Source organism: Pollicipes pollicipes, unplaced genomic scaffold, assembly GCF_011947565.3.
Source record: "Pollicipes pollicipes isolate AB1234 unplaced genomic scaffold, Ppol_2.1 Scaffold_6686;HRSCAF=7923_pilon_pilon_pilon, whole genome shotgun sequence".
Lineage (NCBI taxonomy): Eukaryota > Metazoa > Arthropoda > Thecostraca > Pollicipedomorpha > Pollicipedidae > Pollicipes > Pollicipes pollicipes.
This window is the reverse complement of record NW_023596921.1, coordinates 46,500,619-46,526,024: the sequence shown is the minus strand read 5'-3', so window position 1 is coordinate 46,526,024 and position 25,406 is coordinate 46,500,619. Positions and strand designations below refer to the sequence as shown.

The 25,406-nt window shown below is 53.2% G+C and overlaps 1 protein-coding gene across 1 annotated transcript; it reads right to left on the bottom strand.

The window, feature by feature from the left end:
- Window positions 1–25: 25 nt before the first annotated feature.
- Window positions 26–25,406, bottom strand: LOC119108440 (protein shisa-like-2B). Its single transcript, XM_037232012.1, has 5 exons — window positions 25,236–25,406; window positions 5,993–6,164; window positions 1,533–1,651; window positions 1,158–1,376; window positions 26–285 (listed from the first exon to the last, which is right to left on the bottom strand). The coding sequence occupies exons 1-5, from the start codon at window positions 25,270–25,272 to the stop codon at window positions 26–28; spliced, it is 807 nt and encodes a 268-aa protein (XP_037087907.1). The 5' UTR covers window positions 25,273–25,406.

Below are 25,406 nucleotides of genomic sequence, written 5' to 3'. Positions count from 1 at the left end.
GCGCCGTGTCTGGCCCCGCCGCGTCTCAGAACTTGGTGGACCGGTACAGGACGTCATCGCCGGGGGGTCGCGGCACTTGGTAGTGGCCGACGTCCAGCTCGTGCGGCTCGGCGGGCACGCAGAACGAACGCGGGAAGGGCAGCAGGCGCGCCTCGGCGGCCGGCGGCAGGTCCGCGTCCTGCTTGTACGGCGGCGGTAGTCCGCCCGACTGCTCGATAAACAGCTGGCGCTCGTTGTCGGTCGTCGTCGACGCCGAGCTGTTGCCCACCGAGTCAGCGAATGATACTGGCGAAAGAGTCACGTGTCACACGGGAAAGGCCAAAAGATGAAGCTTGAAGTCAAACTTGTCAGTTTAAGGAGTTTGCAATGCACGCTTCGCTGCGTGCCCGCCTTTTTGAGATATTGATGCACGGCTACAAAAACTTTGCTGTTGAAACAACAAAGACGGTATTATAGCTATCACTCGTATGCAAGCTTGCAATAGTTTGTCCAAGTAAGACAAATCGGACACCCTTTTCTATTTCCACAAGGCGTCTTAGTAGCCAGTGACACACACCACCAGACAAAGGTGTACAGTTGACACGAAAGGGGTCTTATTGGGTACGCATTTCGTGTGTCTTCATACGTTGGTGTCCTACTTGAAGTTTCCGACCTTCCCGCCAATGACGCATTTATTTCTTGACCTCCTAAGCAAGTGACCGAGAATTCACCCCGAACATACTCCGTGAGAATGCGCCGCTCTGGGCCCACTGCACCGCGCTCATCGGTGCTCACCGGTGGCACCGTGACGCGGGCGACGCGGGATTGCGGCGCTGGTGGCGATGCTGGGCCGGTGTCAGGCGGCTCGTCTCCGCTAATCAGGGCGAGATATCCGCGGATCGGTGCCACCGGTCCTCTCTGGGTCGGAAGGGTGGTGCGCGCTGGGTCCGCGCCGGCCCCGTAACGCGTCGTTCGTTGGACATGTGGTGCGCGAGTTCTGCTTCAGACAGCCATGTTGTGTCTAACGTCTGGTGCGAGTGGCCTCGTCTTGTCTAAATGAAATCTCTCACGGGTGAGGGTAAAGATCTGGTGTCTGGGACCCATGCGCTGTCTGACCTCTATTGCAGTGGCCCACGCGACATCTGTCCTCTCTTTCTGGTGACCAAACGACGTCTGACCTCTGTTACAGCGGTCGGAGGTGAAGGTCCTGGGGATGGTGTTGATGGTGCTGAGCCGACACGGCCTGGTGACGGCCACCTCGTCCACGTCCTGCAGAACGTCCTCCAGGTCGTGCGGTCCGCCGCGGCCGTCGTGATGGCTCAGCGAGCCTGACGAGCAGCTGTACATGTTGGCCACGCCGCTGGTGGTCGAGGACGACTGCATCCGGTACATGGGACCTGCCAGGAACGGCTCCTCATTATTGGAATGCAAGATAAGCTCAGTCAAGCATGCTTCAACAGTGGATGATTTGTGCGGGAGCATTGTTTGATGGTTATTCACATATCCTGCATATTGTCTGATCGGTGAAGTGCTTTTGAACTGTGAATGCTCACCTCCTCCACTTCTTCGCTTCTTGTAAGTGCGGCAGGACTTCCAGAACACGCAGATGGCCGTGATGACGAGGACGACGGTGATGAGGGTGCCGAACACGACGCCCATCACCAGCGGCATACTGCGGTGGGAAAGCACGTGTCATCGATCGTGACCCTGCACCGAACGAAAATACTCGTGTTATATTGGCGGCTGGATGTGAACACGTGACCAGTGATAGCCTACAGATCTCCACTGCCCGTTTGTTTAACACACAACTGTGATGCATTACATTCTTGCGAACTGATCCTGGAACAAGTTCGTTGGAATGTTTTTGAAACACATCGCAATGGTCCACGTGTGCCGACACTGTTTTGACTAGCACTGACGTGACGACGAAATATTGCGTTTCGAAGAAAGCGTGCGGTCTTTGATCTCCTGTACCCAAACTGATACGAATGATAGCCGGCATGCGCATACATATGTACAGCATACAACATGTCTTTAGACTGCATTCGTACGCCTGCATATCTTATAGTTCATGCTAGTGCAAATTCGTCAGATCACCGCTCCGAGCGTGTTAAAACTCAGCACACAAAAATTGAAGCAGATATTCCATCCCTGGCCAGCCCGTATGTCCGAACCGCCGGGGGCCTGCACGTTCGCTGATGCTTTTAGCTGACCTTAAGTTGACCCATCATGTCCCATTAATGTCCGACGGTAATAATGTTCGGTCAAGCCTGTCGTCGTGGCTCACGATGTTTACAAGCGATCGCGGCGGCTCACGATGTTTACAAACGACCTTTTGGCCGCTGCTACGCCGATCAAGATCGCACCTCAGTCGATGATAGCCGACGCGGCAAATCAGTCAGTCAGCCGGCCAATCGGTTTCCTAGTCAGTCAGCGGCTTATTCAGATGGCATGACAGCTCCAGGCTGCCGCCTGATCGTGAGGGACGCCTGGGCGACCGGTGCTAGAGGCGCGAGGAATGGCGGAGTCGAGGCTAACAGTGCGGTGACATTCTCAGCTGACACAGTGGTATTGACAACATTATCGGCAAGATTTGTTTCCATAAACGAATGCGATAAATGTCATGAAGAACTGTCAAACATCCCAGCGTCCTTAGCTCTAACGCCAGCTATAACGTTTTATCAAAGACCAAAAGCATGTCCGCATGTTTTCTAACAAACGTAAATTTCTTAGCACAGATTTCCACCACACCCTCCAGTTTGCACCAATAACAGAAAAAAGTGCCGACCAGCCAAGTAATTAACGTAAGAAGTAACTAGGAATTAATCTTCCGTCTCTCCCAACTCTGTTCATTGTGGAATGAAGTGGAATGAGAAAGTCAAATCGCCTATGCTGCTACCTTTACCATGGTGCTCACTCTTTGCAGGAGTGTGATTCCCACATTGCCTCGTGGCGGCCTGAATGAACCCTCTTTCCATGGCGACCGCCCTAGCCCCGCCGCAGCCCGGGCGGAGCCCATCTCGGTCGCCGCCGGCGCGCCTCACCCCACCCCTCGCCGAACGGGAGTGCTCGGAGCGCGGGCGTCGTCACAGGAGGCGTGTTCAAGTGCCGAACGAGCGCCGTGGCACGGCCGGCCTCGCCTAACGAGACGGCCCGGTCTCCGGCTAACAAGCCCGCCGGACCGCCGGCGGCAGGCACGCCACTGCCGCGGCTCCGGCTCGAGTGGTGGGCGCGTCCACCAGCGCCGCCGCCGCCCGGGCTCTGAGCAGGCGGGGCGCGGGGCGGCGGAACGTCCACCGCCGCCGCCGCCGCCCGGGCTCTGAGCAAGCGGGACGAGGGACAGCGGAGCGTCCACCGGCGCCGTCGCCGCCCGGGCTCTGAGCAAGCGGGACGAGGGACAGCGGAACGGACCGCGCGGCCAAAACCGAAGTAAATGCGACAGGGCCATGCCTCATACCAAAACGGCGAAAAGGCAGAATCTTTCTATCTCTAGGCTGGGCACCAGGGTAATATGTTCGCTGCGGGCGTGGTATTCGGAGCTTGCCTTGTCAGGGCTTTATGCTGGACCGACAATCGGAAGGCGTAACACAAATCAGGCGCCTCCAGATTAGGCGGGTGACCTGAGTTGCACTGCAGGCGCGTTTCATCAGTGCGGTAGAAAAATAGATTATACCTTTGTATGCATGTTTTCCAGCCTAATACTACATAAGCACGTGCTGTGTTCTAGTGCCCTAGATCCATTTGGCACCATGATGTCACTCACCGCAGAGGAAAAGGCAAATTGTCAATTCACATTGCTGAACGATATCCCAAATATGCCCCCGGAATTCAACACTAGTCACATAACCTATTGCAGATTCTGGAAAAAGGACTTCAAACTCTGCTTCAATAACGTGACTCTCCACCAGAAGCTTGCAGATTCCGATATACAATAGGGGACGACATATATCATCTGACTGAAGACGAAGGCTTAAGCCTGTCATGGGTTTTGGACTGTACCTGACTTTGTGCCAAGGCGCACTTGCACCTGAATCGGGTAATAAATATCCATGCTGCCTATTTGAACTCGGAGTTACCAGACACCGAACTGGAGAGCATCCTGCATAGCCCAAGGGTGACATAGACAAGACAAGGGCGACCAGCATAGACAAGGGTGACCAAGGGCTATCGGCCAGGTGCGAGGCGATCGCATGTGATGCGCACGCCGGGGTTATCGTAATTCTGTTTCTTTTGAAAGCCTGGCCACCAGGAGCACGTGCCGTAGAGTTCCCCGAGTGATGACTAAGTGTGAACAATGGCGCCAAGTGTGAAGTGTAAAAGTGTGAGTGTTAAAAAGTGTAAGTGTGAATGGTGCCACTGTGCATCAATATGTTGTATCAGTAGAGTTGACAATGCAGCTTGTCACGTTCACCTCATGGTCTAAGGAAATCCTGGCATGTACCGGACCGACCCTGCTCCGGTCAGCTGTCCGTCCTAGTCTGGCACACCTGTGTTTGGGACTTGTACACCACGCTTGCGCTGACGTCACCGAGACCACACGCACTGGGACCACTGCATCAGACCACAGGCTTCCGCAATTCTGCAGAAGCAGAGCTCTGCTCGTGCGAAGCTGGCTGCTGCCTAGGTGTCATTAAAGGAAACATTCTCATGAATTATGTTGCCCCGATGACAGCAGCGTTGTGTGCGGAGGAGCCCGGCCGCTCATTTGGCATCCACCAGTGCATCCGCCCTCACGCGGCAGCAAACCGCACGGGAACGAGCCGACCGTGCCAGGTTCCGAACATTACTGTGCTGCCCAGAAATACCCGAACGGACGCGGCGAATGGATTACAGCCGCGCGGGCTCGATAGCGCTGGCAGCGTCCCCAGACAGACTCGCTGATTTTCTGCTCGCTTTGTTCGTCGCGCACCAGCAGAACGCTGGCCGATCTCTACAGCAGAGAGCCCGGACCCGGCTTGCCTCATTGGAAAACCGCGACCAGTCAACGAAATGGCCAAGCGTATGAGTTCCAACTTTTGCACGCTCGGCTCCAATTGCGGCCCGACAGTGGCAGGCGAAAGACAACAGCCGTTTGGACTGTCATTTAACAGCAGCGTCCGACTTGTACTCCAACAGCTGCTGGCAGTCTAAGTAAACAGAAACGTGTACATGTGTTTAAAGGTCAAGGGGGCAGCAGGTGGTAATGAGAGTTGATACTCTTCGCTAGTTGGAAAAAGCTGTATCAACGCTGCCAAATTAGTGGGGTCTGCGTCGGTTCAGCGCACTGGCCTAGCATCTAGCGGCCTCAGACATGTATGCTAAGCCCTTAGATGGTCTTGAAGAGCACAATGGCGACATTCGCGAGGAGTCCCTGGACGCCTTTGATCGTTACCCATTTGTCTGATCTCTGGCCATCGGCTGGAGAGTGAGGTCGCCAGCATTCGACGGAGCCGTTGGAGCCGGCAGGAGATCTCGATCGCGTTACCATCGCCGTCCATCTCTCCGCACGCGGGCTCCGTCCGCGGCCCGCCGGAATCTCCCCTTTTCCCGCCATTAATCAGGCGGCCGACCCGCCAGCTGTTGGCGCGAAATGACGGCCGATCGGCGCACCGCCGCCGCGCCAGCGGGCACGCCTCTGTCGCCACGTCTTTACGCCGTCCGATCCGTCAGAGATCCTCACGTCAATATTGGTGGAGCGGCGCCTCCGCACGCGGTCGGACGCTGAAGGCCTTGGCTGAGCGCAGACACGACCTCGTCGATCCTTCAAGATGCCGGATCCAGGGAGCGTGACGGCTGAGTGGCCAACGCCTTCGGCTTCCGCGTGGGAGGGGGGGGGGGGGATCTCGGGTTCGAACTCCGATTGTGCAGTGGCCTCTGAACGTTATATGGCCTCTGCAGTCCCTGGCGCTTCATCTAATAGAGTCGCGACGCGACCATGTCGCAGTCAGGATTCAAACCCAACCGTTCACGTGTTGGCCCAAGGCGCTGAGCAATCGACCGTTTCAAAACTGGTGCACCCGCCGCAGGGCCTCACCTCTGGCTGAAGACATCCGGGTCTGTCTCATCCCTGGCGGTGCAGCAGTAGCGGTAGGTGGAGGTGCCGCAGCAGAACACGGGCTCCTCCTCAAGCTTCGGACAGGCAAACCCGTTGTTCCACTTGCCAAAGCTGTCCACGTAGCCGGAGCAGAACGGGTCCTGGCTCAGCACTGTGATCACAGAGCAACGAACATTCTAGGAAACTGTCGGTGACGACATATGACATCCGTCAGTGACTACAAAGGTAGCCCCATACCGGAAACATCAAGGACGTGTGCGGGGGTGGGGGTAAAACTACCCCTTCCAAGTTTCTGACTGGTCTGTCGAAACTTTCCGACCTGACAAGGAGACAGTTTGATGTTTCGTAGAGATAAAACCATTCGATGGCGGATTATGTCAGTGAGTTCTAGCTTCACCCATCGCCGAAGGTTTCTGCGGCAATCTTTGCCTCTAAATGTAACAACTCGCAGTTTCCTTTATCATCAACTGGCGTAACTGCCTCTCAGTCACGGTCATTCACATTATCCGAGGTCACCAGCGGAAGTCACGCAAGATCAACTTATGACAATCATTTATTTAATGATTGTAATATTCAGTGATCGCCACAATGATCCTTTGCGCCCATATAAGATGAATAAATCGAAATAACGACACATTTCTACACTTAACACTTCTACGTGACATAGAAACTGAAAGAGGAAGGAACACCATGTTAGATGATGTGATGTGATTGGTGGTCTGGCATTGCCTTGACCCGGCCTGACCTTGCCCATTGACATTTGTGGACACCATATCGTGATTCTAAAGAACAAGGACATGCGCTTTCTTTCGGTGCCAGTTTTAAGCCTAAACCACCATTACAACAGGTAGGAGGCATGAAATCATTTGAAGAGGCTCATGATTTCTAAGATCATTTCGCGTGGCCTGTAGCGTTCCCAGTCGTGTGGCAGGTGTCAACTGGACGATCACTGGGTAAGATTGACCAGGGCTATCGATTACCGTTTGGCTTTTCCGCCGATTCGGCGATTAGATCGTCCAGTGCCAGAGGGGGCACTTGTGCAACGCGCCGGGTGGCCGCTGGCGATGATTAGTGCGGTGCCCGAGGCGGCGCCGAGGATGTTTACAACGCTCTCAATCTAGCACTTTTGCATACATTCAACAGTAGGTTCATGATGAAAAAGCAAGTGAAATTGACACTTTTGCATGTTTATCGTGGAGTCCGATCGTTTGAGAACGATTGCACAGAGATGATACGTGCACATTATGCGACTTAATCGTGTTCCTCATATTGTTTGAATACATATTCGCACACTCGCCTCAGACTAACTAACAAGCAGGAGTGCCGCCGATCTGACGCAGTTGTTGATGCAGCTCATCTGGCTCATGCTTAGTGTGTTTGGATGCCCAAATATATGCATGGGAGATGAGTGCAAGATCTTTTTTCCTGGAGCAGGCGAAGAAGTTCTTAGTGGACTCAAACCTATATAACTGGGTCAGAGATAATGCGTCGTGATTGAGGCTGCTGACTGAACGGATTCTGAACTGTAGCTTTGTACATTGCTACCTTTCCTTCGTTGCCTATACAAATCTGCAGATTTGGATTCAACTTTACATAGCGAGCACAAAGCGCGTCATTTATCTGATCGGTGTCTCCCGGCGACCGTGTCGGTTATTGGAGCCATTCAGGGCGCGTCGACGACGGGCGGCGCTGTTTGTGAGTTTCTCTATTGGCCGTCTCTCTCCCCTCAGCACGCGTCTCAACTGGGCGTCCTGAACGCTGGGGCTCGGCGGAAAAAGCCGTCCGCTGGCAGGTGAAGAATGGCGCCGTTCAGGCGGTCTATATGACTCCAATCCGTCATAGGCGCCAGGACACGATCAATGCCACCGTCGCCTTCCCCACATCCTGCTCGCCAAACTGTTCCATCTCGCCCAAGCACGTGACGGCATCGGGGTCAGGGGCGTTTGAACGTCATTGTTGTCAAAGACAACGTAGTAGAGTCGTTTTCTGGATAGAGACATACATCTAAAATGCTATAATTATATTTTCAAGCAGTATTTGAAATGTCAGCGGCGTGGTGACAAATGACTGCTGACATGTTTGACTGTCAGACTTCAATGCTGACAGACTGCCATCAGCAGCTTTTATTAGTCCCAAGACAAAAGGCTCTGGCAGGCAGACATGCTCACTTGGATACAAATGTAGCTATGCTTTAATCTTCTGTTTGTACATATCCATTGCTGACACGGATTGATTATCAAGACGTGAGTCCAGCAGCTGTTCTGTATTTCTGCATGGAACTTTGTGTGTTGAAAATGCCTATTCAGAAGTGCTTCCATAATCTCACGCGCTGTTCACTTCAGCTGCCCACTATTGGTGCCCCCAACCAACCACCTACGACGACAGCTACGACATCACGGAGGAATCAGGCCCCGAGGGCACAGCCGTCGGGTGTTCCGCTCGGTGTCTTATCGGAGAACGTGTCGGAGTGCGTCATCATTTGCTGTCGGCCCGTAAATCAATTACCCAAATCAGCGCACTAAACAACCGATAAATCTGCTCGGCCCTCCATTCGCGAGGGCGATGACGGCATGATCGATTCTCATGAGCCCCCCCCCCCCCTCCCCCCCTCCCCCCCCCCCCGCCAACGCAGCCCGATCGGCGGCCGGGCAGCCGTCTCACAGCGTTCTAGCCACCTCAAACACCGGAATGGCGACATGCGCTGAAGGGCAGCGCTTACTTGAGCGGTGGCTGCCAAGAGAGGGCCGCAGTGCTCCGCCGTTACGGCGAGACAGACCGCGAGGCCGAGAGTATCGCGTCTCCCTTGGCTGTTACGCTTCCGGCTGTCCGTTGCCATGGCTGACCGTCAGCCAGGCCGTCTGTCATCCAGGCTGTCCGTCACCCAGGCCGTCCGTCACACAGGTCGTCCGTCACACAGGCTGTCCGTCACCCCCCCCCCCCCCCCCAGGCCGTTCATCATCCAGGCCGTCCGTCGCACAGGCTGTCCGCTACACAGGCTGTCCGTCACACAGGTCGTCCGTCACGCACGCTGTCCGTCACACAGGCTGTCCGCTACACAGGCTGTCCGCTACACAGGCTGTCCGTCACACAGGTCGTCCGTCACGCACGCTGTCCGTCACACAGGTCGTCCGTCACCCTGACTGTCCGTCGCCCTGGCTGTCCGTCAGCCTGAATGTCCATCGCTCTTGAATGTTCGTTGCATGTAAGTGTCCGTCGCTCCTGCCTGTGTTGTCCCAAGCCGTCCATCGGTCCTGACAATCCGAAGCCCCCGACATTCTGTCGCCTAGGCTGTTCGTAGCGCCTGACGGACTGTGGCCTAGGCTGTTCGTCGTCCCTGGCTAACCACTGCCTAGGCTGTCTGTAGCCCCTGACAGTCCGCCGCCCAGGCTGTCCGTCGCCCCCGGCTGACCGCCAGACCCGAATGTCGTCTCTTCAGACCCGGCTTTCTGCAGTCATGCGATCAATTCTCACTAATCTGGCGTGCCTCCGCCAGACCAGCGGCGCCAGCTCGTTACCGATGGGATGCCAGACCTAATTTGCAGCCAATCAAGATTTCGCACCGTGATTGGCGCAATGCGCAAATTGGCTGCAGACAACCAAGCCGTGCAACGTAATAGAGCACAAACCTGGGGCACGCCGTTAACGCTCGGTTCGTCGAGAGGACAAACAGGGAGGTTTCGTCACCCGGCGAGCTTTTAGCATTACAAAGGCGCCACAGCCGGCAGCGGCGCAGTGGCGATCGCAACCCACTGTCAGCAAACTGTCGTATCTCCGCGGCAGATCAGGCAGACTGCGGGACTCGTGGCGCTCTGCGCGGTACCTCACGAGACGCGCGGTCAACAGCGGCGGCTGCGCTATTGTGGCTGCAAAAGCTGGAAATAGCGGCAGTTTTATTAAAGCCATAAAGCTGACAAAAGCCGGCAGGGGTATCACAGCAGCTTGGCAGTCAACACAGCCTTGACTGCGGAATGTGGATACATTTTCGCGATCCATCTTTGCCAGGATATCCTGGGGCACTGAGTGATGCATTGGGCGTTTTGTTTTGATGAAAAGAAACATTTCGATTATGCTGCCGGTGAATATTTATTCCAACGCACCTTGCCGAGACCGAAACCGAAATCTGGCAAAAGCGATGACAATAGATTTTGTCAGCATGTTTATGTTCGTGATTCGATTGTTCGGATATAGAAACACCGGGTATGTTGAAGCAGTCTACCACGAACTAAGCTGGGAAACGTTTGTATTGTTAAAACGATGAGCCGCAGCAAATTAATGAGCCAAGAAGTATATCCATGACTGTCTTGACATTTCCCCCTCAAGTGGCTCAGAGAAGTCGTTAGGATAATTACACAGTCATTAAAAGTCATCCGGAAGTGTATGCGGTTGTGCCTAGTGGCGGCGACCACATGTCAAGCCGCGGAACAACCTGGCTTAGAGAGGCGCGCATCCCAGTGATCGGTGTTTTCAGAAACACGGTGACGTGGTGCTACGGACCTTGCAGACGAACATGTGGTGGGGATCATAAGCTCAAATGGGCCGGCGCAAAAGCAGCGGTTGTTAGATGATGCTCTCCATTGGTTCTCCGCATCATTATCTGGCTGCACCGAAGGTGGTAAGTCACATCCAGGTCTCGAGCGTATAGTGTGAATTAGCACACAGCTGGGCCGAGGCGACCCGAGGGGGAACGGCAGGCCCCGGCGAGCGAACGCGGTCCGACGGCGGAGGTCTCCGGCGGGCAGGGGCTGCCCGAAGGCGGCAGGCTCCGGCGGGCAGGGGCTGCCCGAAGGCGGCAGGCTCCGGCTGGCGGAGGCGGCCCGAGGACGGCGGGCTTCGGCTGGCGGAGGCGGCCCGAGGACAGCGGGCTCCGGTGGGCGTGGGCGGCCCGAGGGCGACAGGCTCCGGCGGGTGTGGGCGGCCCGAGGGCGACAGGCTCCGGCGGGCAGGGGCTGCCCGAAGGCGGCAGGCTCCGGCTGGCGGAGGCGGCCCGAGGACAGCGGGCTCCGGTGGGCGTGGGCGGCCCGAGAGCGACAGGCTCCGGCGGGCAGGGGCTGCCCAAAGGCGGCGGGCTCCGGCTGGCGGAGGCGGCCCGAGGACGGCGGGCTCCGGCGGGCGTGGGCGGCCCGAGTGCGGTAGGCTCCGGCTGGCGGAGGCGGCCCGAGTGCGGCAGCCCCCGGCGGCCCTCAGCTCGGCGGCCGGCGGCCTGGGCTGATGAGAACACGGCCACACTGTAGCGGTGTCTCGCGGCACGACCCGTGACCGAACCCCGGCGCTGCCATCTCGGCGGGCCAGAGGCGCGGCCAGCCACCCCTCACCGCTCCCTCGGCCGCCTGATCTGCGTGGCACTCTCAGTGCCGGTAAATGTCAATGCAGTAACTTTGATGCCAGGGTAAACCTAGCCTTTCTCTGATGGAAAACAGTTCAAATTTTAGTCGAGATAACTTGGCCTAGCTGGTTTGGTTGCTGACACCAACCTGGCTACATCACTGTTCCCCTCCCCCCCCCCCTCAACGTCGTTTGTGCGCTGACGAAATGGGTGCCTTATTTTCTCTGGCGGACGGATGAAGGCCTTCCTAGAGTCTGCGGCCCAACGCACGCTGAGTTACTGCTCGCAAGGAAATAGATGGCGGCTAGGAACGAATGTGGCAGCGGCACCAGGTGAGCTTACAGGACCACTGCTGCATCGCACTGCAGGGTCAGGTACCCGCTGGCCCTGAGGGGAGAAGGCTACCATGTGGCCTATGCAATATATAAGGCCAGGGGGCACAGTTTCCGCCTTGAATTCTGTGGCGTTTGGATGCTCACAACATGTATTCTTGCTGATAAAATGCTTGCGTTAAAAAGTCATGCTACGTTTTATAGAAAATTGAAATAGCTGATTTTATGAGGTGATGTGGTTTGATCGGTGTTTTGATCGAGAGGTAGCATCCGAAATCAACGCTTCGTCCACCGTCTGGAGATTCAGTGGCCACTCACGTGCCACTACAATGCGTGATTCACGCCGCATTTCTGAGACGACGTGAGCACCGCCGCCTCACTGATAGGGGCTACACGGCCGACTGGTAACGCGGAGGCGCTCTCAGAGCGTTCTCCACCAGTGCCCTCACATTGCCAAAGAGCCGGTGTCCCGCCAGCCGCCGACGTCACTCATCAGCGTGTCTCTCAGTGGACTGCTGCAGAGCCGGACTCGAGTCGGGCTGAGCCTCTGCGCGCCTGTCGCTCGGCCGGCCAGCAGGCGGCGGGGACGTGGCTCGACTGCACTGCCTCGATTGTCCTCTGACGTAATTAGTCACGATTCAGCAACGCAACCGCTCTGAAGCCATGACGAGCGGCACGCGCCTAATGGGAAGCGGGGCGGCGGGACGGAAAGGGCCAATGCCAATTAGTGCGGTCATTTGAGTGTACATAATGCTCCACGATAACAGCTAACGCTGACTTTGTGAATGTCTCACGAACCATGTGACAGGGATTGTTAGGTATTTGTTGATCTTCGCTAACAACACCGCAAAGCTGAAAAATCCTGGAGCATATGAAAAAGCGAGCCAGGCTAGGCGAACTCGGGAAAAACCTCGTGCCTGTCGCGAAACGGATGGGTAACTCAGCAGTGGCAGCATCTCCTTGTCAAACCCTTTGCACAAGACCAGGTGACCAGCAGTGACAATAACGCGCCATTACATGGCCGGCACCTGGGCGCCAATGGCCGTCTTCGCGTCCCTCCGGCGGCCCGGCCCTATCGCCGCCTGTTGGCCGTTTTTGCTGCAAACAGACCGGCTGGCTGTACTTGATGTATTAGTCCTTGTTAGTCTAGCGTCACTAGACAGGGACTTGATTTGGCAACAAGTTCCAAATGCACTGAAAATGGGATAGACAGGGGCACCACCCATCGTTCGCCCACAGTCCTTTCAAAATAGTCGGCCAGCTCTCCGGAAGCGTTTTCAGTTTCATAATGTACCAATTCGTCACTTTATGTCAGAGAATTTGCTTCCACAGGACTAAATCATGAAGTCTTGCGGCTGTGAAACGACGAGCAGGTGTGATAGAACAATAAATAATACAATTGAGAACAAAACGTTATGAAACAAAAGCGCCTCCGATTAACCGTTGATCTCTGTTCTGAAAGCCCTCGCGGCAAAGCATGCGCTTGCTCCTGATTACCCTTTATTTCGTCATTTCATAAAATACGTTCCTATCCAATAATTCCACCGTGGAAGACCTTTTATAGCAGACAATCGAGTGCGGTAATCAAACGAGTCGACCCTGGACCCGATTATAACCAGTGGAGCATCGGACAGGATCCTGTGACGCCACTCCGCCCGCAAGCGTCAAAAAGGTCATCATCCGGGAGACTCGGCAGTGGTAGCCCTCATCTACCATTGAGAACCCCGATGGCACGGTGGCAAAGCGGCCGGGATATTATTGTGGCATTGTGAGTCTTACCCAGAGAGTTATGTCGTTTTTGTCATTCTAACTGAGGAAGACATCGTTGACATCTGCTGCCAACACACATTTTTAATTTAAGTAGGAACGATATGGCAGGAAAATGTACCGCTGGGGTACTTTGGAAAACCCCCTGCTGAAGTACCCCATGTTCCGTCCCAAACCAAAAGAGAGAGATGTCAGGTGCTACCACCAAATCAGCAATGGTCGGGTACGTTGCGAAGCCCATAAGATCGCCGTTGGCTCCCATGCTCCACGCAAAGTGAGGGGCACCGTGACCTCAAACGTAGAGCGGACCCCGTCACCGGTCCGGGCGCCGCGCGCCGTGACCCGCGAGACGCCGACAGCTCCCGTCCGGCTCCTGTCGAGGATAACGTGCCGGACAACAGCGGCAGTGACGGGTGCGACAATAGCGCGCCATGGCCGGCGCGGGCGCCAGCGGCCGTGTCGCTTCCGGTCCCGCGTTATTGCTGCCTGCCGGCCGTTTTTGTTGCAAACAGGTCTGCCGAGTGGTCTGTAATTGCGGGCCCGCCGCTGCAGCGGGGCGCCGCCTGACCGGGCGGCCGCCTCTCCAGCGGACACGGCTCGCTGCGCCGCTCTCGGCAGGCCAGGCGGAGCACGCTCTTCTGTGTGTGATGCAAAAAGATGGGAACTGTGTCGGCACGCTGACGCCCGGTGACGCCAGACAGGTAGGCGCCAGGGTTCGGTTGACAAGGGTGTGAGGCTTTTAAAACTGTTTGGGTAGACATTGCTTCAAATGCTTTTAGAGTCGTTTGCCTTTCATTCAGACAAATGTCTATGAATCTCGAGATAAAGAGCTACAGCCCGTCACCATTCCTCTGCACTTACTTGCGCTGCGCCATCTTTTCTTAACACCTCATGCCTAACTGAAGGATTGTGCTGCTGATACAGTCAGCACCTTTTTAGGATATGATTGCCTTTGTGGCAGCTGACGTTTGGGGCGTCTTCTGGTAATGATGATTCAGAGGAGACTTATTCGTTTGGTCGTAGTAACACGCGCCCGAGTGGTTGGTTGAATACGAAAATCGGTTGAATACGCGGTCAAGCTGACTCCACCCTTAGGTATCAAAAAGTAAGAAAGCTGCAGGCATCACATTCACAGGGTACATAGGAAAATACATGATAATTTGTGTGAAAGTTGTGCATCTTACTGTAGTGAAATTTTGGTCAAAGATTCAACAAGGTAAGTCTTAATATAGTCCGATTTAAGGAAATTTTGATTATACATGAATTTAAAATCAGCGTTAAGAGCTTCGCCAACCGAAACGTTCTAAACCAAATTGTCAATCAATGTCATTTTAGGACAGCAACCTCCCCTGGCCTGAATAATGTCATCATAAAAAGGCTATTGATGTCCTTGTGATCAGCAGAGTCAACCAAATGAGCGCTCAAGCCACCCCATCAAATAATTTTTTGTCAAAATGCTGTTTGGTTTTCACCTGGATTTGAAATTCATGCCTTACCCAGCCAATGCAATATCTTGCAATTCTAATTCGATTGTCTAATTACCAATACAATCATATCAAATTTGCATGGCTTCGTCCAACACTTCGTTGTCTGACACACCGCCAACCGATCGAGTGTCAACCCGCTGCCGTCAGTCATGGTCTGAATCACCAGGATGCTGGACTTTGATCATGTGAATGCCGCATGGCAGGGGAATATGAGCTGTGCTAGCCCCGACGCGAGTGAGTGACGACGTACTGATCCATATGCAATACCCGTCGCTAATTATTCTTGTCATGTCATCAATAAGGAGAAGTGATATCGTTTTCCACGGAAGCAGAAGTGATACCGTTTTTGACCATGCTCCGTGGTGGATGGTTGCTGACGACAGCCTAGAGACCAAACCCATGGGGGGGGTTTCTTATGTGGGTCTTTAACGACATTATCTCCCTGCTCTTTCTCGAGGCCCCAACGCGCCGATGGCCTCGTACGGCTGGAGCTTGCCGGGAGGGACTGCAGGGTCCACACTTACCCGACCCATACAGTCAATGGCTCAGTAAAATCATCGATGGAAAGGTGACAGCCTAGAGAACGTGTAGTCGCAATATTGTGTGGATTTGGTGGAGGTTTCATGAAAGCAAAAAAAAAAGATGCTGTGTCAGCTAGGATCGCAAAAGTACGCAGAACTCAGCAACATTGTGCCCCTGCCTCTCAACGGTCCAGTTTCGCAGCGCGACAACGCTGGCGTCGTCAGGGTTCTGAATGCTGCTGTGCAGTTTCGCAGCGCGACAACGCTGGCGTCGTCAGGGTTCTGAATGCTGCTGTGCAGTTTCGCAGCGCGACAACGCTGGCGTCGTCAGGGTTCTGAATGCTGCTGTGCAGTTTCGCAGCGCGACAACGCTGGCGTCGTCAGGGTTCTGAATGCCCACGGCACCCTGGTGGCGGCCCGGCCGCTGTTCCTCGCTCTCACAGCTGTGAGTGAGGGTGTCATGAGGTTGGCGGTGGCCAGCGTTTCGGAGCTGCCAACTTTCAGACTATCTTATGACGCGCAGGGTGTTTTCGTACCGTGCTACCTTGACCTGGAACTGCCTGCCGCCGGCCATTGTGGCCTCTCAAAGCCGAACTGTGTTGGTATCTAGACTTGACCAGTGTGATAGGGAGACAAATGTTTGACTTCGTGGACTTTATTACGTTCTTTGTGTGTTTTCATCAATGACGCACCTTCCTATTTATCGCGTAACATGTAATTAATTGACTTGAATCAAACATTAGGTTCTTTATGCAAATAATTCTAATAAATGCACGATGCTGATGGTAACGTTCGTAACTGCTTTGCATCCAGGGCAGAAAAGGACAGATATGCGGAAGTGTTTCTGAACCGTGTTTACTGGTTTCGGCATACCTCAGCAATAATTGTTGCATTTCTTTACATGCACAGTAGGGTGTGTCATCGACTTGGTAAATCTCTTGGAAGCACCTGAGACAATGTTGTACCTTGGCACACGGATTAATGCTAAACATTCAGGTCTGTCGCACCGCACCAATATTGATATTCGTGAGGTGAGAGCAGTTTTTATTTGATAGGCCAAGAAAACCGTATTCGATACTAGCGCCAACTATTTGCGCGCTAGGATCATCCTCCAACAAAACCCAAAGCTGCCACTTTCCACACTACTGGTAGTTGGTGGATTAAGTGTGAAATATATTTCATAAAAAGCACCAGCAAAACATTGCCAAACAGCTTTTAAGCTGACTGTTAACTAAAATAACATCAATTTTTAATAAAACCCAAGTTGTGCAGTTATGAGAATGCTCCACCAGACCGGGTTAGGTCTGTTAGGTGACGGTGCAGCTTTCCATGCCCAGTTGCCTGCACAATGTATTAGGAGGGGGTTGCCATGAAGGACCAGTCCAGGCACCGGAAGCTCACCCTGGGGTCATATGACCGGGATACGATTGTGACTAGGCAGGCTCGCGAGGTGCGGAGGTTGGCCAGACAACTCCAGGGGCGTCCCGGCTCGTTCGCCATTGAGGCGGTGTCTGCTGCTGAACCTGAGTCGTCTTCCCCGCCGACTGCTGAGCCGGCGCCGCCTGCTGAGCCCGCGTTGGCTGCTAGTGCTGACCCCGAGCCTGCCCTGGAACCAAGTGGTCTCATCGCTGGCGAGTCAGCCGAGAGCACGGAACATGGCAGAAGGTGGCGACGACGCCGATTGTTCGTTCCGGATGAAACCATTGTCACTGTCGATATTAACGTCAACGATCTGACCAACACCGCTCTGGCGGTAGACAGCTACGGTGGCTCGAACCAGGCCGCTGCTGCTCTCATCAACGCCTTTCAACGAGACAGCAGAGACGGACTGGCTACTTGAAATCAAATATCGTAGATCCTAGGAAGATCTGCTGCGCAAAAGACAGAACGAAAAAGGAGATGGCTCGTTAAATTTTGAAGCGATCCACGAGTCAGGTTTGACCATCCTCTGCTCCGACGGCAGCGAAGGCAGGAGCTACATGAGCCACACGGAGCCAGACGAATGCCGTCGAAGAACACGCGGTTGTCATCACTGAGCCAGGCAGCCGCTACGTGACATCATTGGGCCAGGCAGCCGCCACGTGACTCATTTTACGTCCGAGCTCGGCCGCGCCCTGCACTTGTTCAACGGGCTACACTCCACGAGCCCGCTGTGCGACTGCCACATCAATGTGCTCGGCTGTGATGCCACGGCCGTCAACACCGAAACGATAGGCGACGTGTTCCAACTGTTTGAGCTGGCCACCGAGTCACCCGTACACCGGTTCATCTGCCAGCTGCACGGCAACGAGCTGAACCTCCTTCACCTGCTGCTGAGCTTGGACGGCACGACCACGGGATCGAAATTTGTTCTGGACCCATCGGCAAGACCTGTGCCGGAGAGGTCTGGGAGAGGGACGTTGTGGCATTCAAGCCTAGATCGGGACACGTGCCAAACCTGCCGGTGGACGCGATTCAGCGGCTGAGCACCAACCAGCAGCTGCTTTACTTTCTGGCCTCCGGCGTTCAAAACGGTTCTGTTCGAAACGTGGCAGCCCAGCGGCGAATCGGACCATCGAACCATGCCAGGTAAATATGAAAACGCATTATCTTCAAATTGATAGCAATGAACGTTTAAAGCTCATCAAATAGCAATTTATATTTCATGTGCTCACTGTTGAGCATTTACTTATTATCATACCTTGTGCCATAATACGTCGCATCATGTACTGGTTGGCTCATGCTTACTAGCATATTTGTTTATATGTATTCCGTCACTTTTAAGGACTCTGGATATCGGCATAATTACATGCACTAAAGAGACACAATAATTTTTGCGTGATCTAATGCTCAGTTCGTAGCGCATTGTTCTAATATATTCGCTTTTGTTTTCAGATGGTTGACACTGGCCGCTCGTCTGCTCCTAGTTCACATCTATACCGAGACCTCCAGCAGCGCTCTCGAAGACCTCGTCTAGTGCATGGTCGGCCACTATGTGTCGGTATGGCCCGCTATCCGGCAAAACAGCGGCTGCGACCTTGGCTTGCGCAACTTGTTCCGGAGCATCGCGCTGCATACGAGTTCATACTCAACAACACATGCAGTTTCTGCCAAATGGCAATCAATCTGGCAATGTCTAATCCGCATATTAGACCTTAGACCGGGACATTCTTGTACGACGGCTAAAGGAGCGCTCGGTAATATCGTTTCTATGCGCAAAGGTATTTTGTGTCGCTTGCCGCCCACGGCTTGGTGTTACCTGTGGCGGCAGGCGCCGCCCAGCATAGGGTGACTGCAATGCCGAACGTCAGTTCACGGTGATATTTCTATCGACTCGCGCCTCACGAATTTAAGTTTTTTGGGAAGAACTTTTGCTACGCCGTGTACTTTTGGACTCCTGCGCCACATAAGTTCTTTGTCTCACTTGGTTTTGTTACTGATGACACACCCTAATGCACAATCAGATCACTAGCCCCCTGGTGCTAAAATGACTGCAGCAAGCTTACACGAGTTATTATTGACAGCGGGGTTCAGGTTGACAGTTGTTCAGCAGACGCTCGCCGGCCGTTACTGCGACCGATCCTTCGCCTGGCGCCTGGGGCAGCCCCCTCGGCTGGGCGGCGCCTGGCCAGATCCTGATCGCGTCCGGCTCTCAGCGACTGCCACTAATTAGCGAGACGCTGAACCGGGCGCTAACCAGGCTGGCTGCCCCGCCTCCTGCCGGCGGCACATGCTCACCCTGAGGCGGGCTGGGGGAGAGGGGGCGCAGCGGGGGAGAGAAGTTCGACTGGGGCTCGGCGAGGGGTCCGCGGGCGACCAGGAACGGACGACGGGCGGAGACGAAACCAAACATCCCCCGCGGTTTGGCAGGGATCGGTCAGTAACGCGGGATCTATGTTGGTGAGTCTGCTCCGTCTCTCCGAGCATTAGACGGAGAGACGCGCGAGTGCATCAGTGTAGAGATATGCTGCGTACTAAACCGCCGACTTGTTGAACACTGAAATAATCGCTCATGTTTTGCGTTCCGAGGCCCCATACATTCTACATCAGTCCTTTGCTGTGAAAAACGCAGCAGATAAGTCACTGGGAAGTTGGTCCCCCGGATCAACCTTTGCTCTATAAAGCTGCATTTTCTATTTTCCACTCCAACACTAGCTCCGACTCCGGCCTACACATCATTAATCACTGGTTAGGCACGCCAGGCTGTAAGAAATGCACATATATTTTTGCACATTTATTGGCATACGGTGGTAATTTATTCAAAATATACTTCAAGCACATGTGCGATGGGAAAATGTGCCAACACTCAAAAGAAACAAGGAATAGTTGGTTACGCACGCTTAGCTCATTAAGCAAACCTCATCATGCTGAAAAATAAGCGTCTTAATGCTAAGGAAGCCTGGTATGAACGATGGTGTTATGTAGTTCGCAATACAAGTTGACGCAATGGATCTTTCTTCACTTCTGCTTGCCTTTTAGGTAGCAAGGTAAGTACGCACAAATTAAGTATACAGGAAATTCTTAGTCGCGTGTATTACTGGTCACCAATTATTGGAAGGAAAAAAACGAATATGCGTTAATAATTTGGGAATCATTGACTGCCTTGCCTGGAAGGATTGATGTCTCAATAATGGGACAATGCTCTCCACAAATATTGTAGGGCTTCAGTAGTACTTTGTCAATTGAAACGTGGTTCTTTTCCTAATCGCCACACGCATTGCTTTAAAATCATTTTGTTTGATCAGATGTTTCAGCTGCTTAACTGTTCAAAATTAACTGTTTCAGCTTCATCACTGGGACCACTAGCTTCCCAGCAATGTGAAAAATTGTACCTCTGTCCTAAGCTAATAAATGTTTGGTGTGCAAGGTGCCCTGCATGCGATATGTTACGTTCTCACCACCAATGCAAGGGACAAAGGGCTCCAACACTCATAACCATGGGTCACTGATCAGGGCGAGCTTTCGACGGCGAAAACACATTTTTGCGAATTTGAAAGGTATGAATGTGACCTTGTGTAGCGTTCCTGCAACTATTTGTCCTCACATCCAACGAAATATTCATCACGGAAATGACAGCAAAACATTGAGCAAGAGAGATGATGAGTTTGCTGAAGCTTCTATTTCTAATTTTAAGCAGGTTTTCCAGTTTATACCGTGCAGTGTTTTATTCCACGTGTGGACCTTTAAAGGCTTATGATATATTTTAACAAACATTTGCTAACATGTATCTGTTTATGATAGACAGTTCAACATTTTGACATTTCCGTTTTATGGTCAGTATTCATCAGCCTAGCAAAATGCCTCCACGGTGTTTTGGAACACCTCCTGAACACGAACGCAGTCTCCAAAATTCCGTATTGAGTCGTATTTGCTGGTGTCTTTCAAATGGCGTGCCCGGCCGCTAAGCACGGGGAGAGGAGGCCTGTATCTCTGGCTCTCATACCACGTTGACCACATCCAGGTGGCTTGGTGCTGAGTTGCCTTGTGTGTGACTGGTTGTGTGAGACACCAATCTAAATGTCCGAAAGTTGTCCACACGCCTTGCCAGATAACGCGTGCCTGGCTTATTCTTAGCATCTGTGCTCATACTTTTGAAATTGACATAAATGTCAATTAAAATTGTCATTTGTGATGACATGGCATTCCTAAATTTTATTACTTGAAATTTGAAGTGAAACACGCAGTGTAAAATGACCCACGCTTTGTGTTAGATTATAAGGATCTACCACGGCACTTCCCAAATGATGCCCGCGCTCGGTACCAACATAAGTATATTCGGATGTAAGAACTCTGACTAGGAAAGTAATATGTCTTGATAAAGTAATGCTAGGAATTGCTTCCCATTTTATACGTTTCGCATTGAACCGGATCATATGCCAAAGTGTACAAAATTTGTGTTATTTTTCAACATGAAGAAATATGGCAGCCTGAGTGCTACACTACACGGGACGAAATACCACTGCAGCAATCCAACTGACACGCGCAACTGCCGGGTGAGTTTAATGGCATGCAGGTGTATTCTGCATGCACAACATCGAGGTTAGTCTATAAAAACGCAAGATAGCGATAGACAAGCATAATCCAAGAAAAACTCAAGCAATTGAATATCAACAAGACAGTAAGGTACTATTTTTTCATCACCTCAACCTGCTGTTCCATTTTGTAATGCCTAAAGGACAACGTTTGTCAAAAGTGCTGGTCAGAACGTTTTTGTTGCGCTTGGGTCCCCAAGCAGCTGACACCACCTAAGTCCGTTCCAGTAACCACATAACGTTAGCTTTGACGCTGTTCTGCTGATGATCAGCACACGCTGCTGGTATTCCGTGCACAGCAGGGCCCAGCCGCCGGAGGGAGGGGAGCCGCAACTGCAACATAGAGCTGTGTGGACACCAGCTTCATCCGATACGGCACTGCAGGCCCGCAATGAGGTTTGATCCCGCGTGCCACGGTGTTGAGACCCTGCCGATCACGCACCCATCTGACATTGAAAGACGTGGCTGTCAACCAAATAGCCGTGTCACTGATACCGTGTGACACGCTTGACCCGTGTTGACCGCCGCCTCGCCGGCCGACATCCGTGACGGCATCTGCCGCCGCCGCCGCCATCTGCGATGGAGCGGTGTTTGTTTGGTGTCACTTGCTTCCGGCCACAGGCATGCACGGTTAATGGCCAAACAATGAACGCATCGGTAGCAGAGTGCATTAATGCATGCAGCCGGGCCGCCGGCTCCAGTTTCATTCTTGCGCGTCCTCGCTGCGCACAACCCTCGACGGGCACCGCGGACATACCCCGAAGATAAATGCAGAAGACTGCGAATCTGGTCTGCTTTGACATCGCCACCAGCGCAATAGATGGCGCGATACATTCACTTGACAAAGCCCACTGTTAAACCGGAACTCCCGCTCATTAGGCGTGGTTGTTTGAGTCCCCAACCGGTTGGCCTGCTGCCCGCGGGCCCCGGCGCCGCTCGGGCCGGCGCCGGCGCCCGCTGAGATCCCGGTCGGACCTCGACCAAAGTTTGTACAAACACGCGGGAAGCGAGGTGGGCTCGTTTGGCGCGCTGTGTTTGCTGGGCCTCTGAACGGACTCGCTGTTCAGTCTGGTCGCGGGTGCTGCGTCCTTCGCCGCGCGGAATCGCTGGGAACAGTTGATTTGTTTTGATCCGCTGCCAAGTTTTACGTGAATGCTGTCCGATGCTGTGGGGATCACTGCCCTCGTTTTGTTGCATCCGAATAACTCGCTCTTTTTACTTTAAAGGCGCGGGCTCATAACAAGAAAATGGTAAATGAGACGGAAGTCACTGTGCCGTTTTCTTTGCGCTTCATTTTCGTCGTTGGCTTCATAATGCTATATATTGACCACCGTTTTCATCTACGTAAAGTTTCTTTTCGCTGTACGACTTCTATCTTTGGCTGCGACGCTACCTGTATTTCATTCTAAGAAATGCCCTTTTATGGTTTGTACCGCTCCCGTTCTTACGCTTCAAATGTTCTCAGTTGTTTCATGCAAACTTCAATTCGCCCTTGGGTAAATGTCACAACTATTGCGCAAATATGGCACAGTTTTGCATGACCACTTTTTCTTGTCACAAAGGTGGCATCCTTTATGATGATTCCAGCTGTAAGCCAAGAGTAAACATGATCACAGCATCACACCGCCTGGCTTGTTATTCGGGTGCACACACTCAATCGACGGCAACCGATGCTCAATGTATTGCAACCAAAACGCTCCCTTGAACAGCACCATCACGCGTGCCAATTCACGCGTGAGCACCAGGCCTCTTTTGGAAATGTTCAGCAGGTCCTCAGTAAGAAGAAAGGGCTTATATAAGAGGAGATGGTTCAGTTATGGATGAAAACGGTTCCATCGACAAATCGTATGTGCAAATCAATGCATTGGTGTAACCGCGTCTCTGTGATTAGGAGGGACACATCAGGATTGAGGGGGTGAGACTGGAATCTGGCGGACAACATGACCTGAAAGTGACATTTTGAATGTAAAAACATGAACACATGCCTTTTACGGGACAAATAGGGAATCCCATTTCACGAAAATCAAAAGACGCATGTCCCCAGTCCCCCAGTGGTTACACACATGCCCCAATGCACCCATTAAGTACAGCAGACTGTAAGAGTAGATACGCTGGCGAGGCAAAGTGGCGATACCATTGGGGTAAAATCAGAGCTCCAGCTCGTTGCAGTAAAAGACTAATGCCCATATCTGATGTCTGCAGTTAGCAGTTGCCGAGTTAGTACAGTGGACCTATCCCGACAATGGACGCGACAGACCAGCGCTGAACACCGTCAAAGACCACCGAACGTGCCCGCCATAAGGGGGGGGGGGGGGAGCGGCCGCTATCCTCGCTCAGGACAGTGTCAACCAGCCCGCCGTCAATTATCAATTAAACAACCAACTCAGTGGCTAAAACTGATATGGTGATGATGCTAAACTGACACACGGCATATGACAAACAATAAAAGTGATGCACATCTTCTACAAACAAGTATCCAGACAGCACCGGCATGTGACGATGGGATTGTGTATTGGGAGGTGTGATAGCTTCGAGGCAGGCTTACACCGAAGTGGTAAGTAATATAAGGGTAGCTTCCATTATTAGACAGAAAATGGTAGATTGACGATTTTTAAGATCCCATGATGGCTTTACTTGAAAGGAACAACAATTCAAAAGAAGGTGACTTAAGTTACAGGAGAAAACTGTATTGCGGCATACCAGGAGAACACCGAGACGCGTTTTCACGATTTTTTGTTTTTGTTTGCGTGCATTGCTTAAATTTTTGTGAGCACGGTCTACAGGGTAGTGGAGCTCGCTGTCAAGCTGGAAGAGCTCAGCTGCAAATCGGAGGGCAGGGGTGGATCCAAGGAACAAGTAGGCGATGGTGCCCCCCCCCCCCCCCTCTCTCCATCCCACAAACACATACACGATTGCCATAACCAGCTGGCACATTTGCGGATTTTGACGGAAATTTAAGCATTTCGTACCTTGAGACGTTTATTTGACAGCGCTCCCTGAAGTAAAAGACGATTAAAAAGTAGATATCAAAAGCGAAATTCGATTACCAAAAAAATCGGGACACCTTTTCGCTTTTCCCGAGGTGGCGTTGTCTCCTCCCCTACAGAGACGTTCTGAATCCGCCCTTTGGAGGAGGGTGGGAGGACTTGAGCCCTTCCAATTAGATATGAGCTTTTGCGCCTGGCATCAGCCATCCAGCTGATAACCGGGTCACGTGACTTCCGTCCGCCATGCGGAAAATTACCCGGGAGCGTGCCAGTGCAGATAACGCGGAATTTCTAGCGGTCTAGGGTGCCAGATATCAATCTTTGTACTGCTTTAATCGGCCTCTCCCTCACTGCAGCGAATTACGAGCAGCCGTGTTGCCAACACACGCGCCAAACATCTACGAATGAGATAACCATCGTCCAGTATACTGCTTGATTCGATGTACGAGCCCCCCCCCCCCCCCCCCCCCGGAGGGAGAACATCTGTAGATGTGAGGCCACTCTGAAATATCATGATTGCTACCATGCCGAAGCCTGGGTGTATCGGGAGAGCCGGCCCTGAACGACATTCCAATAAAAAGAGTGTTTTCATCTACTGAGCCGCGCCTCCCACCGGCCTCTTTCCGTAGACAGCCACCCGGCCGCACCAACACCGAAACGTCTCGCCTTGCCCTCAGCAGCGAAGGCGTCATGTCGACGACTGCAGTGTCAGCCCCGCCACTCGCCAGATGTGTATCCCACGAGCGATTGGTCGCCCCAGGCTCGGCCCGGCCCTCAGCGCCTGCCGCACTCACCTTCGTGGTCCTGGCCGAGCTGCATCTGGATGGACATGGCGAGACTCTTGCGCTCCGCTCAGATCGCAGGTCAACGGCCGACGCACGCGGCGGGTCAGAGGTCAACGGCCGGCGCCACGTGACAGGTCAGAGGTCAGCGGCGGCGTCTGGCCGGCCTGATCGATCCTGCGA